The sequence below is a fragment of the Neomonachus schauinslandi genome, chromosome 3 (genome assembly GCF_002201575.2).
Source record: "Neomonachus schauinslandi chromosome 3, ASM220157v2, whole genome shotgun sequence".
Lineage (NCBI taxonomy): Eukaryota > Metazoa > Chordata > Mammalia > Carnivora > Phocidae > Neomonachus > Neomonachus schauinslandi.
Window position 1 is genome coordinate 184,064,788 of NC_058405.1, and position 15,273 is coordinate 184,080,060.

At 36.8% G+C, this 15,273-nt stretch overlaps 1 protein-coding gene across 1 annotated transcript in view; it reads left to right on the plus strand.

Moving 5' to 3' along the window:
• The first annotated feature begins 690 nt into the window (after positions 1-690).
• The window catches only part of SP100 (SP100 nuclear antigen), a 48,730-nt gene continuing 34,147 nt past the window's right edge, over positions 691-15,273 (plus strand). The window contains exon 1 of the mRNA XM_021702485.1: positions 691-850. Within this exon, the coding sequence (XP_021558160.1) occupies positions 819-850 (32 nt within the window). The 5' untranslated portion in view covers positions 691-818. The remainder of the gene's footprint in view (positions 851-15,273) is intronic.

Below are 15,273 nucleotides of genomic sequence, written 5' to 3' on the forward strand. Positions count from 1 at the left end.
CTCACCTCCCCGTGTGCGCCCAGGTCCTGTCGGTTCCAGCCTCCCTTTCCACCCAAGGGAAGCCTACGCTGCTCAGCCTTCCAGTGACTGCTTTTCGGGTGTCGCAGGGCTGCAGTCAGGGCACCTTCAACCCAGGCACCTGAGATGTTAACCAGCGACACTGCCTTGGCTGTGGCCTTGCAGATTTCTCTCTTACCTCTGGCGGATTTCCAGGAACACTAAGCCCATTTCCCCCGGTTTATGATGCTGAGCATTTGGGCTCTCTCCAGCCCTGTGTCCCCACGCTGGGACCTTGCTGGATCCAGGCTCTCCCACAGGAAGGAAGAAGATGGGAAGTTTCTGTCTTTCCCTCTTTCGCCGCCCCCCAAGCCATGTCGGCTAGGGGAAGGGGCAAACACGGAGGTCCCCCCTGCCCACCCCATTACACTCAGAAACCCTCTTAGACCGAAGGGCAGGAAGCGCTTGAGGACACAAAGATGTTTCTGTGTCTTTGCACCAACAAGTGAACCCCTGGGACCTGGCCTGGCTCCTCCGGCCCTCGTAGTCCCTCCTCGGCCTCCATTCCTGCTGTTACATGTCTTGGGGCCTGAGAACCCTCTTGGAGCTGCAGGAGAGAGACAATGCCCAACAAGTCAGAGATACTTTCACTTCTCTTTTCCCCATCTGGGCGGAGCTCCGTGTGTGAGGCAATTCACAAACTTCCTGCTCTGGGCTCGGCAGCCACCCTGAACCAGGCCACCTCAACGGAGGGTTCGGAGGCCACATTTGAGGCCCAGGCAGGGCCCAGGCGGGGCCCAGGGGGGGCCCGGAGTGGGAAGATGGCCGATGGAGGCAGCGACCTCAGCACCAGGTCAGTCTTGATCTCCTTCCCTCTCACCCCTGTCTCTCTGGCCATGGACTGCTTCTCTGTCTTTCTAAAGACTGAAGTTGAGACACTAAACTAAATTTCTACTTTAGACCCGGTTTGCAAGAATGCCGGCTTGCCATATACGAAAGGGCAGGGAGAGCTAATGAGGAAATCAGGTGTTCATCCAGCCTGCCACCACACACAGGACCTTCCTGTTTTGCAACCCTGCTCAGCTGGAGGCCTGTCTGAAGTCCCGGCCCTTTATGAGGCTTGCGACAGGGATTTGTTGTCTCCTCGTGACCTCTGAACCTTCTCCTTTCCCTCCCGCCTCCTCTCCCTTCATGAGTCAGTGCAAAGAAAATACACAATTCAGGGTCAACACCTGACTTAGGCTCAAACACGGGGTGCTGTGGTCTCACATCTGTCCTGTGAACAGGCCTCCATCAGGCCCTGCTCCTCTCTGGCTGGGGGGCCAGGTTCTTCCTCGTCATCTTGACTGAGGAAGTAAAAGGAAGAGAACCAAAGAGTAGTGCAGGCTCAGGGGTTTTATCTTGACTATAATTTTCTGTTCTGGAATGGGTTATGTCTCTGACCCCTCAAAAAAAGGGGGGGGGGCGGAAATCCTATCTTTTTCTCTACTAATGGGTCAGAAATAATATTACTTAATATTTTAATCAATTTATTGTTTAATACAAAAGAAATGCATTATACATTCTTGTTCATAAATTTTTAAACAAAATGGAAGTATGTCAAGGGAAAGAGCCCTGTTTATCACCTATCCCACAGCAGCTTCCAGTCAGGGTCCTATTAAGTATTTCCAGCTTAGCCTTTCAGATCTTATTCTATGCATTTCTATGTATGGGTTCGTTACCTAAACATGCACTTTGTGCCTTGTTTTTTTAATAAATGGGATTATATTGTACATGCTGTTCTGCATTTTTCATTTTCTCTTATTTTGATAGTGAAAATCCTAGAGATCACCTTAATATAGATCTACTTCATTCTTTTTAAGAGCTACATGCTATTCCATAGAATCGATATACCATAATTTTTAAACCATCCCTCCAGCCCCCATTGATGGACATTTAGGTTATATTCAGTTGTTCGCTTTACCAACAAGCTATGATAAGAATCATCTATTTCCTTATACTTTTGCACATTTAAAAGTATTTGTCTCATGTCAACAACCAAAAAAGTGGAATCGTGGAGGCAGCAGTTACTAATATTTACTTGTTTATACATCCTGCCAGCTTGTCAAAGTAGCTGAACCAATATATTCTCTTAACAATATCAAATGAGATAAACCATCTCCCCACACCCAAACTTTGCAAAGGTGGTGGGTAAAGAGTTGCATCTTGTTTTAATGTGCATTTTCCTGATTCCATGGGAGGTTGGACAGTATTTATTGGCCATTTGCCTCTTCTATGAATTGCTGGTTTAATTATTGCCAGTGTTACTCAGTTGACATGATTGTCGTTTCTTTAATGAGAAGGGAGAATTTGCTAAATATTCTGAAAGTTATACTCTCCTTGTCTCTGAAATTTGTTCATGGTGACTTGATCTTATTAAGGCTTAAAATTTACAGTGTAGGCTTATTATAGTATTGATTTTATAAGCTAGATGCACCCTCTGTTGTTATAAATAATTAATGTGACGTGGAAAATTTACTGGTGAATTCCATACACGATGTTCAGCCACAGCTCTTGAGCTCTTAAGATGGCAGATTCAAGTCTACCTTCACAGCAAGCCAAGTTCCTTCTCTTACATCTCAAAAAATGTTTTCTCTCTCAATTGTGGGGCAAAATTGTGCTTCCTTTGAAGCAACGTTAGCCTTCACAGCTTTTATCTGCTCCCTAAATATTCCTCTCTTTTGCTTTTTTACTTTCTGCTCAGAATGATTGTCTCATACTTTTCTTCCATGACAATTATTTAATTTTTAGTAATTTTTGCATTTCTTGTTATTTCTATTTTTTTTAAGTTGATTGTGTTTATTTGGGGGGATCTTAATTTGTTTCTACAGCTCTGCAGGCTCCACTGTAAGCCACATTGTTTGTGTGTGTGTGTGTTTACCATCCCATCTTCAGGCTCTTGCTGTATTTATTGAGGTTTTTGTGTGATTGTACGTGCTTTGGGGAAGTTTTCTGCATCCTCCGGGTTATTCTTCCAGGTTGATTCTGTCTGCAGTTTGGTTTCTGTGCTGCTTTACTGGCTTTTTCACGTGCCCATGGTGGTTTTATATTCCGTTTCACTCGTGATGGACCCCCAACCTCCACTCTACACAGGCTTACTCTGGGCGAATGATTTCTTTCCCCTAAATGTCCAGTCTTATCGGAGACTGAATTTCTTCCCATCTGATCTACAGTTTGAGCGCTCTAGGTTTATTCTTACCCATTTTTCCTGAGGAAACTTTAATTAGTTAAACCATCCCTTTCCCCCTGATCTGTGCTAACCCAGTGGTCATGTATGCAGGACCTGTTTCTCGAGCTCTCTCCTCCACTGTTGGCTGTGCGAGCCCCTCCTTAAGCCCCGCACACATGCTGTGACAGGGACCACGGCTTCAGATGAACTTTTGATATCTGTTGAAGTAAATCTTTTCTTCTCTCCTCCCAAAGTGGCTTGGCCCTTTGCATCTCCAAATTGGCTTGTCAACATCCTGCCACGAATTTGTTTAGGATGGCATTGAATCTATAAATCAATTTGAAGAGAATTGGTATCTTTATAACATTGTGTCTTCTATCTCATTACTATGGTATATTATTAATTAAAAAATATTTTCTAGTAAAATTCATATTTCTCTACCTAGAGGTCTTACACTTCTTCTGCTAGATTTATTCATAGATACTTGCTATCTTTATGCTATCAAATCTACATAATTTAAAATCGATTTTCTAGCTGCTTGTTACTAAGATAAAAAATAAAGGGAAACTTTGCCAAACTCTTGAATTCTAAGGACTTCTATGGAGATATATATGTATATATGTGGATTTACATGGATACATAATGTCAGTTTTATTTCTTCTGATCTAATCCTTCTACTTATTATTCCTTTTTCTTGCCTTACTGCGTGGGCAAGGACTTTGTATATGGTGAATATGAGTACTGATAGTAATGATTCTGTCTTGATCCTAACCCCAAAGGGAAAGTTTTTATCACTGCACAATTATGGGTGATGTTTGCCCTAGATTTCTTTTATGAAAAGGCTTTATAAAAGACTTAACAGATTAAAGAAGTTTTATATTGGCATCTGATACTTTCAACATGGGAGGTGTTTGTGGCCCTGTTTTCTGTTATTTCTGCCTGTTCTCACTCACACATTTTTTAAACAAACTTTTAATTTTGGAATAATTTTATATTTACAAAGAAGTTGCAGAGACAGTACAGATTCATTTCCTGTGACATTATCCCTCTGACATGACTGTGGTACATTCTTCAAAACTGAAAAACCAATATTGGTAACATCACTGTGCATTAAACCCTGGACTTTTTTTTCAATTTCATCAGTTTTTCCATTAATACACATTTTCCATTAATACACATTAATATACTGTTCCACAATCCAATCCAGGACTCCACTTTGCATCTAGCCATCCTGTCACTTATTCACTTCTGATGTGTGACAGTTTCTCAGTCTCTCCTTGTCTTTCATGACCTTGACAGTTTGAAAAGTAGTGGTCAGGCATTTTGTAGACTGCTTTTTAACTTGCATTCATCTTGATGGTTTTCTCATGATTAGCCTGGGCTTACAGGTTTTACGAGAGCGTACCAAGGAGGTGAAGTGCACAGAGGGTGTATCTAGCTTTTTAATTTAACAATAAAAAATATTGTTAAGCCAATCTCCTCCTCACATCACATCAGGGGATATATGCCAACCTGACTTATCACCAGGGAAGTTGACCTTGATCATTTAATGAAGGTGGTGTTTGCCAGGCTCCTCCACTATAAATTTACCATTTTCCCCTTTCCAGAAAGAAAAGGGAAACATTCTCTTCTGTTCACAAAGATTATTTTGCTTGGTATCTTTGTGTACTAGCACTGTATTGGGAAAATTACTTTTAGGTAAAATCGAGGACTGCAATGAAGGTACGACTTTGGAAAGAGTTTCGGTTTGCTGCATCCAGGTACCTCCGGGAACGCTTTAACACAAGTCAGGGTCTGAGAGTACCTCGGGGGAAGCCAGGTGGTTCCAAGACCAGAGCTGCCCCCTCCACTCCATTCTCACTGGGAAGATGTCTGGGGGTGGCTGGGACTCCGGCTGGACCCTCCACTTCGTGTGGACTCCAGACTTAATTTCTGTCCCCCTCACCCTTTAAAGTTGTCAAACCCAAGGTTCTGATTCCCTAGGATCAACAAATGCCTCAAGTCAAAAGTGGTTCTGTGCTTGCTTGCCTCTCTGGTTTCTCCTTTCACCTTTACCTTTGCCTGGTTTCATCTCTTCAGTAACATTTTTAAATGCTTTTTAAAGCTGTCTTGCTTATGAGAGTTGGGAGAGATTGGGGTTTTTGAATCCTGCCCCACCACACCAGGAATTTACAGTCATGGATTGACTAGTTGATTAGCTGTCAGTTTTCAAAGTTTATTGCTTGAGGTTTGGTCGTGGTTCATGAATTTTTTTCTCTGAATGCTTTTAAGATTTTTCTCTTAGCATTTATACTGTAATAAGTCTAGATTTGTTTGTTTCTTAAAATTTTTAAATTTTTTGTTTTGTGTTTATCCTTTTGGGGTTTCTAGACTTTTTGAATTTGCGAGTTGATGTCTTTTGTTTTTTTGTTTATTGGGTTCTGTTTTTTTGGTTTTTGTTTTAATTGAAGTATAGTTGGTATATAATATTATATTAGTTTCAGGTGTACAACATAGTGATTTGACATGTATATATGTTATGAAACGATCACCACAGTAAGTTTAGTTACCATCTGTCACCATACAAAATTCTTAAAATATTATTGACTATATTCTCTGTGCTGTACTTTACATCCCCTTGACTTACTCATTTTATAACTGGAAGTTTGTACCTCTTAATCCCCTTCACCCTTTTTACCCATTCTCCCACCTACCTCCTCTTGGGCAATCATCAGTTTGTTCCATGTATTTATGAGTCTGTTTCTGTTTTGTTGTGTTTATTCATTTGTTTATTTTTTAGATTCCACATGTAAGTGAAATCATATGGTATTTGTCTTTCTCTGACTTATTTTACTTAACATAATACTCTCTAGGTCCATCCATGTCATTGAAAAATGACAAAATTTCCTTCTTTTTATAGCTGAATAATATTCCATTATATAACATGTATATATATATATATATACCAAATCTTCCTTATCCATTCCTCTCTTGATGGAAACTTACGTTGTTTTCGTATCTTGGCTATTGTAAACAATGCTGCAATGAACATAAGGTGCACATATCTTTTTGAATTAGTATTTTCATTTTCTTCAGATAAATACCCAGAAGTAGAATTGCTAGGTCACATGGTATTTCTATTTTTAATCTTTTGAGGAAACTCCATACTCTTTTTCATAGTGGCTGTACTAATTTATATTCCCACCAACAGAGAATAAGTGTTCCTTTTTCTCCACATCCTCACCAACACTTGTTATTTCTTGTCTTTTTGAGTCTAGCCATTCTGACAGGTGTGAGGTGACATTTCATGGTTTGGATTTGCACTTACCTGAAGATTAGTGATGTTGAGCATCTTCTCCTATGTCTGTTGGCCATCTGTCTGTCTTCTTTGGGAAAATGTCTATTCAGGTCCTCTGTCCATTTTTTAATTGGATTGCTTGTTTTTTTCTGGTGTTGAGTTGTAGGGATTCTTTATGTTTTAGATACTAATCGCTTATGGAATATATCATTTGCAAATATCTTCTCCCCTTCACTAGGTTGCCTTTTGTAGATGGTTTCTTTCACTGTACAAAAGTTTTTAGTTTGAGGTAGTTCCCAATTGTTTAGTTTTGCTTTTGTTGAACTTTCCTAAAGAGACAGATCCAAAAAAATATCCTTAAGACCATTTGTGGCACCTGGCCGTCTCAGTATCGGTAGATTATGTGACTCTTGATCTCAGGGTCATGAGTTCAAGCCCCATGTTGGTCATAGAGTGTACTTAAAAAAAATATTGTTAAGCCAATGTCCAAGAGTTGACTACCTATTTTTTTTTAGGAGTCTTATGTTTTATGTCTTACATTTAGGACTTCAATCCATTTTGAGTTTATTTTTGTGTATGGTGTAAGATGGTGTCCAGTTTCATTCTTTTGCATGTAGCTGTCCAGTTTTCCTAGCACCATTTATTGAAGATACTGTCCTTTCCCCATTGTCTATTCTTGCCTCCTTTGTCATAGATTACTTGGCTGTATAAGTGTGGGTTTATTTTCAGGCTCTCTACTCTGTTCCATTGATCTTTCTATTTTTGTAGCCAGTACCATACTGTTTTGATTATCATAGCTTTGTAGTATATCATGAAATCTGGGATTGTGATGCCTCCAGCTTTGTTATTCTTTCTCAAGATTGCTCTGGCTACTTGGGGTCTTTTGTGGTTCCATACACATTTTCGGGTTATTTGTTTTAGTTCTGTGAAGAATGTTGTTGGTATTTTGATAGGAATTATATTGAATCTGTATATTGCTTTGGGTAGTATGGAAATTTTAACATTAATTTTTTCGATCCATGACCACAGTATATCTGTCCACTTATTTGTGTCATCTTTCTTTCATCAGTGTCTTATAGTTTTCAGAGTACAAGTCTTTCACCTCCTTGGTTAAATTTATTCCTAGGTATTTCATTATTTTTGGTGCAATTGTAAACAGGGTTGTTTTCTTAATTTCTCTTTCTGTTAATTTATTATTAGTGTATAGAAAATACAACAGATTTCTGTATATTAATTTTGTATCCTGCAACTTTACCAAATTTATTTATTAGATCTAATAGTTTTTTTGCTGGAGTCTCTAGGGTTTTCTATATATACTATCATGTCATCTGCCAACAGTGACAGTTTTACTTCTTTACCAATTCAGATGCTTTTTATTTCTTTTTCTTGTCTGACTGCTATAGTTTAGGACTTCCAGTACTACGTTGAACACGAGTGGCAAGAGAGGGGACATCCTTACCTTATTCATGATCTTAGAGGAAAAAGCTTTTAGCTTTTTACTGTTGAGCATGATGTTAGCTGTGGGTATGTAATTTATGCCCTTTATTATGTTCAGGTATGTTCCCTCTAACCCTACTTTGTTGAGAGTTTTCATCATAAATGGATGTTGAGTTTTGTCTAATACTTTTTCTGCATCTGTTGAGATGATCGTAAGACTTGTATCCTTCATTTTATTAATGTGTGTTTCATGTTGATTGATTTGCTCATATTGAACCACCTTTGTGTCATTGTAATAAATCCCACTTGATCATGGTGTATGATCCTTTTAATGTATGTTGAATTAGGTTTACTAATTATTGAGGACTTTCATTTATCTGGTATTTATAGCAGAAATATAGTAGTCTTAAAATGATTTGGGGTGATTTGAAAATTTTAAAAATGTATTGGAATGGTTTATTTAATATGGATATTTTCTGTTCTTTGAAGGTTTGCTGAAAATTGTCTTTAAAACTATTTGAAACTGATATTGTAGTGGGGGAGAGGGCAGGGTGATTTTGCAGCTTCTCTATGTTTAAAGAGTAATATAATGTAGTGATTAAATAGTGTGCTATTTAATGCTGGCCAGGAGGGAAGGTTGGAGCTCAGGGGATAGGTAGGAAGTTTGGGGAAGGGTGCTCTGAACCCTAGCTCTGCTACTACATAGATGTAAAATGTGTCCCCTCAGGATTTTAAAGATATTTTCTTACAGATCATGAGGTCTACCATACGGTCTGGTGAAGTATATATTTTATCAGTATGAAATGACCTACGTTCTTTGTAATGCTTTTCAACATCTATTTGCTTCTAATTTTAGGTTTGCTACAAAGCATTCTTTGCATTTGTTTAGTGTGTCTTTTCCAATCCCTTTATTTTCAGTCTTCTTGAGCTGTTTAATTTTTTATATGCCCCTTATAAATAGAATATAATGTATATAAAAATTAACCCAGGTGGATTAAAGTCTTGAATGTAAGACCTGAAACCATAAAATTCCTAGAAGAAAACATAAGTGGTAACCTCCTTGATACTGGTCTTGGTGTTGAATTTTTGTATTTGATCCAAAAGCCAAGGCAACAAAAGCAAAAATAAACAGATGGTATACATCAAATTAAAAAGCTTCTGCACAGCAGGGGCGCCTGGGTGGCTCAGCCGTTAAGCATCTGCCTTCGGCTCAGGTCATGATCTCAGGGTCCTGGGATCTAGCCCCGCATCGGGCTTCCTGCTCGGCGGGAAGCCTGCTTCTTCCTCTCCCACTCCCTCTCTCGCTGTGTCTCTCTCTGTCAAATAAATAAATCTTTAAAAAAAAAAAAAGCTTCTGCACAGCAAAGGAAACCATCAATCAACAAAATGAGAAGGCAGCCTGCTGAATGGGAGAAAATATTTGCAAATCATATATTCGATAAGGGGTTAATATCTAAAATACATAAAGAACTCTACTCAATAGCAAAAAACCAATATGATTTAAAAATTGGCAGAGGCTCTAAATAGACATTTTTCCCAAAAATGACATACAGATGGCCAACAAACTCATGAAAAGATGCTCGACATCACTAATTATCAGGGAAATACAAATCCAAACCTCAATGAGATATCACCTCACACCTGTCAGAATGGCTAATACCAAAAAGACAAGAAATTGCAAGTGTTGGTGAGGATGTGCAGAAAAGGGAACACTTGTGCACTATTAATAGGAATGTAAATTGGTGCAGCCACTATTTAAAACAGTATGGAGTTTCCTCAAAAAATTAAAAATAGAGCTACCATATATATGATCCAGCAATTCTACTTCTGAGTATTTATCTGAAGAAAACAAACATGCTAATTTGAAAAGATATATTGGGGTGCCTGGGTGGCTCAATCAGTTAAGCGGTTCCCTTCAGCTCAGGTCATAATCCCAAGGTCCTGGGATCGAGCCCCATGTTGGGCTCTCAACTCAGCAGGAGGCCTGCTTCTCCCTCTCCTTCTGCTGCTGCTCCCCCTGTGTGTGCCCTCTCTCTCTCTCTCAAATAAATAAATAAAATCTTTTTAAAAAAAGAAAGAAAAAAGAAAAGATACATTCACTCCTACGTTCCTTGCAGTATTATTTACAAAAGCCAAGATAGGGAAACAACCTAAGTGTCTATTGATAGATTAATAGATAAAGAACATATGACATATGATATATATTATATAATATAATAAATTTGACATGTATAGTATATAATATATAATATAATACTACTCAGCCATGAAAAAGAAGGAAATCTTGCCATTTGTGACAATGTGGATGGACCTCAAGAGTATTATGCTAAGTGAAATAAGTCAGACAGAAAAAACCAAATACCATATGATTTCACTTATATGTGGAATCTACAAAACAAAACAAAGAAACAAAAAAAAAACCCTCATAAATACAGAGAGAAGATTTGTGATTATTAGAGGGGGTTGAGGGTAGGCAAAATGGATGATTGGGACAATTGTATGGTGATGAATAGTAACTAAACTTATTGTGGTGAGTTTGTTGTGTATATAAATATCAAATTATTGTGTTGTATACCTTAAATTATGAAATATCATATACCAATTTTAGATCAATAAAAAATACGTATAGCTGAATTTTATTTCCTATCCAATATACATATTCTTATATTTTATGTCAGTTTATTCCATTAATGTTTATTTCAATCACTACTATGTTTATATTTATTCTTACTGTCTTAGTTATTACTCAATATTTACAAGAATTTCTTCTTATTCTCTCACCCTCTTTCTTACCTGTTTTTGGATTGATTGCATTTCCTTTGTTCCATATTTTTTCCTCCAATACATTGGAAGTACTGCCTTTTTTTTTTAGTTGAAATTCAATTGTTAATAAACATACTTAGTCTTATATTATACTCTCAATGTCTGGAGTTATTTGATATCTTTTCCTAAGCTAAAAACTGGAACTTGATTTTCTTTTTCTCATCTCTCTTCCTATGCCCTCCATGAACTTTTTGAGTCTGAAAATGTCTTCATTGTACTTTTATACATAAATGAACATTTGGGCATATTTAGAATTAAGGTTTAAAATGGTTTTTCACTTAAAATTTTGGACATTTTTCTTCATTGTTTTCCTGCATTCAGTGTTGCATATGAAAATTCCAACTTCCATCAGATTTTCACTCCTTGTGGGTAAGTTGCTTTTCTTTCTGGAACCATTATGATTTGTTATCCTTGATGTTCTAGATTTCACCATAATACATCTAGGTATGGGTTTTAAATATTCATTTTCTGCCCTTGAGGAGCCTTTTTAATATTAAAGTTCTAGCTTTCTCTGACTGACTTATTTCATTTGGCATAATATTCTCTATCTCCATTCATGTTGTAGCAAATGACAAGATTTTATTGTTTTTTTATGGCTGAGTAATATTTCATTATATATGTCACACCCTCTTTATCCATTCATCAGAAGATGGACGTTTGGGCTCTTCCCATAATCTGGCTGTTGTTGATAATGCACAGAGAAAGACAAATCATATGATTTCACTCATATGTGGAATTTAAGAAACAAAACAAATGAACATGGTGAGGGGATAAAAGGAGAGGAAAACCAAGAAACAGACTCTTAACTATAAAGAATAAACTGGTGGTTAAGTGGGGGACAGTGGGGGGGGGGATGAATTAACTAGGTGAAGGGGATTAAGGAGGGCATTTGTTGCGATGAGCACTGGGCATTGTATGAAAGTGCTGAATCACCAAATTCTACACCTGAAACTAATGTATGTTAACTAACTGGAATTTAAACAAAAACTTTTTTAAAAAGTTCTAGCTTGCATTCTGAAAATCGTTTTTCCTCTTTTTATTTGATTTTTTTTGTTCTCATTCTTTCTCCTCTCCTTCTAAAATTCCCTTTGGCAGAAAGTCAAAACATCAGATTACACAATATATCTTATTTTTTTCATAGTTTCCACATCTTTTTTCTTACATTCCAGAAAAAAAAAGTAACTAATTAACTTTTTGACTGAGTCTATTCAACTGTTAACATGCCTACTTTTATTTTTTAAAAGGTTTAATGAGGTATAATTTACATACTATAAAACTCACCTGTTTTAAGTGTACAATTCAATGATTTTTAGCAAATTTATAGAGTTCGGCAACTATCACCACAATCCAAGTTTAGAACATTTCATTACCTCACAGAGTTTGCTCATGGTTGTTTGTAGTCAGTCCCTATTCCTATCCCCTAGCCCCAGGTAACTACTAATCTACTTTCTGTCTCTGTAGATTCATTTTTTCTGGACACTTCATATAGATGGAACCATATCATATGTGGTCTTGCACATCTGACTTCTTTCACTGAGCATAACATTCTTGAGGTTCATTCATGTAGCGTGTGTTCATGTTTTGTTCCTTGTTATTGCTGAGTAATACTCCATTGGATGGACCTACCACATTTTATTTATCCATTTACCTGTTAATGGACATTGGATTTTTTCCACTTCTTGGCTATTATGGAAAATGCTTCCATGAATATTTGCATATTTGTATGAACAGGTTTTCATTTCTAGGTTGATACTTAGGAGTGGAATTTTGGGGTCACATGGTAATGTTATGCTTAACTTTTTAAAAACCTATCTTACAGTGTTTCCAAAGATTCCCACGAGCAGTGTATAAGGGTTCCAGTTTTTCCACAATCTTGCTAACTATGTCTTTGATTATAGCCAATCCAGTAAGTATACATTGGTATCTCATTTTGGTTTTAATTTGCTTTTTCCTAGTTACTAATGATGTTGGACATCTTGTTATGTGTTTGTTACCTTCCACATATCTTTTTGAAGAAATAGCTATTCAAATCGTTAGCCAATCATTTAATTGGGTTGTCTATTGAGTTGTAGGAATTCTTAATATATCTGTGTACGAGTCATTCATTAGAAATATGATTGACTAATATTTTCTCCCACTCTGAGACTAGTCTTTTATTTTCTTAATGGTGTCTTTTGAAGCACAAATGACTTAAGTTATTTGAATTCCAATTTATCAATTTATTCTTTTATGGATAGTGCTTTTTGGGTTTTTTTAAAAGATTTTTTTTATTTATTTATTTGAGCGAGAGTAAGAGTGAGAGAGATCACAGAAGGAGAGGGAGAAGCAGACTCCCCACTGATCAGAGAGCCCAGTTAAGGGCTCGATCCCAGGACCCTGGGATCATGACCTGAGCTGAAAGCAGATGCTTAACCCACTGAGCCACCCAGGCTCCCCTGGATCATGTTTTTTAATATTGTAGCTACCTTTTAGTCTAACCCAAAATCACAAATATTTTCTATCTATTCTTTGAAAAGCTTTATCATTATCTCTTGTACACAGGATACTACATAATCTGTGGGACCCAGTGAAAAATGAAAGTGGAGGGACCCTTGTTCAAAAATCATTATGAATTTCATAACAGTGAAAGCAAGGCATTAAACCAAGTACAGGGCCTTGTGACTGCATAAGATGCATGCCTCTGAATCTGGCTCTTATATTTAGATCTATGATCCCTTTTGAGTTGATTTTTGTCTAGGTGTGAGGTGAGGGTATAAATTAATCTTTCTGTATGTGGATATTTAAATATCCTAGCACCATTTGTCGAAAAGACTTTTCTCATTGAATTGCCTTGGTACTTTGAAAATCAATTATAAGGGTTTATTTTTCACTCTCAATTCTAGTCCATTGATCGATGTATCTATTTTTATGCTAGTGCTGTAACTGTCTTGATTAATGTGGCTTTATAATAAGCTTCGAATTCAGGAAGTATAAATCCTTCAACTCTGTTCCTCAAGACTATTTTGGCTATTCTGTATCCTTTGTATTTTCACATAAATTTTTGGATCAACTTCTCAGTTTCTGGAAAAAATCTTGCTGGGATTTTGATAGGAATTTCATTGAATCTGTAGATCAATTAGGGGAGAATTGCTATCTTAAAAATATTGAGTTTTCCAATCCATGAACATGGAATGTTTCTATTTATTTTGATCTTTAATTTTTTAGAACACCTTATTTATTTGAGAGAGAGAGAGAGAGAGCTCACACAAGGGGGGAGGGGCACAAGGAGAGGAAGAAGCAGACTCCCTGATGAGCAGGGAGCCTGACATAGGGTTCAATCCCAGGACCCTGGGATCATGACCTGAGTTGAAGGCACACTTAACCAACGGAGCCACCCAGGCGCCCCTGATCTTTAATTTCTTTTAGCAATGCTCTGTAGTTTTCAGCATATAAGACTTGCTTTTTGTTAAATTTATTCCTAAATATTGAATTCTTTTGCCTACCTTTATTTTTTAATTTGAAAACTCAACTTTTAAATTTCTAAATTTCCTGGTTGTTTTATAGACACAATATTATCTCATAAGCTGTGAGAGTATGAAATATACTTACTCTTTATAAAGTCTTGCTTTGTTGGCTCTATTATTCATATTTCCTCTGATGTTACCAAAAAAACAGTAAAGAAGGATGTGAAAGGACCTGGGTGGAACCCTGATGCTCTTCACTAAGCCAATGTTAACAGCCTGGGGTATTTCCTTTCCCAAACTTTACACACAAATGCAAGATTTTTATTACTTTAATTTGTATAAAAATGGAATCATAATATATTAATCTGAACTTGATGTTTTTATTTATCAATAAAACTACGCCCTTCCACCCAATTACTAGAAATAAATAACTACATACTATTCCAACAGTATGGATTTGCTATAATCTCTGCAACCATTCAGCTGAATGGACAATCAAGTTGTTTTCAGGTTTGGGGGGGGTCTTACTAATTCCCTTTTAAAATAATTTAGGGATATATTTATATGCTTTTTTCCTCCTTTTGTTTGTTGATGTACTAAATTATCTAAAGAGATTTCCTAACGTTGAACCATCTTTACTCATTTCATTATTTAACTTTTCTTCCTCTTTTTTTTCCTTAGTATGATGGTTTCATGATTTTTAGGCTAAAATTTTTTATTATTGATCTTTTTATTAATTGTTGTATAATTAACATACAATTTTATATTAGATCAGGTATATGGTGTATTGGTTCAACAATTCTATACATTATTCAGTGTTCATCACGGTAAGTGTAGTCGTCATGGGTTACCATATAACATTATTACAATATTACTGACTGTATTCCCTTTGCTGTACTTTTCCTCTCCGTGACTTATTTATTTTATAACTGGAAGTTTGTACCACTTAATCCCCTTTACCTATTTCACCCATTCCATCATCTACTTCCCCCCTGGCAACCACCAATTTGTTCTCTGAATTTAAAAGTCTGATTTTTTGTTTCGCTTTGTTTTTTAGATTCCATATGTAAGTGAAATCATTTGGTACT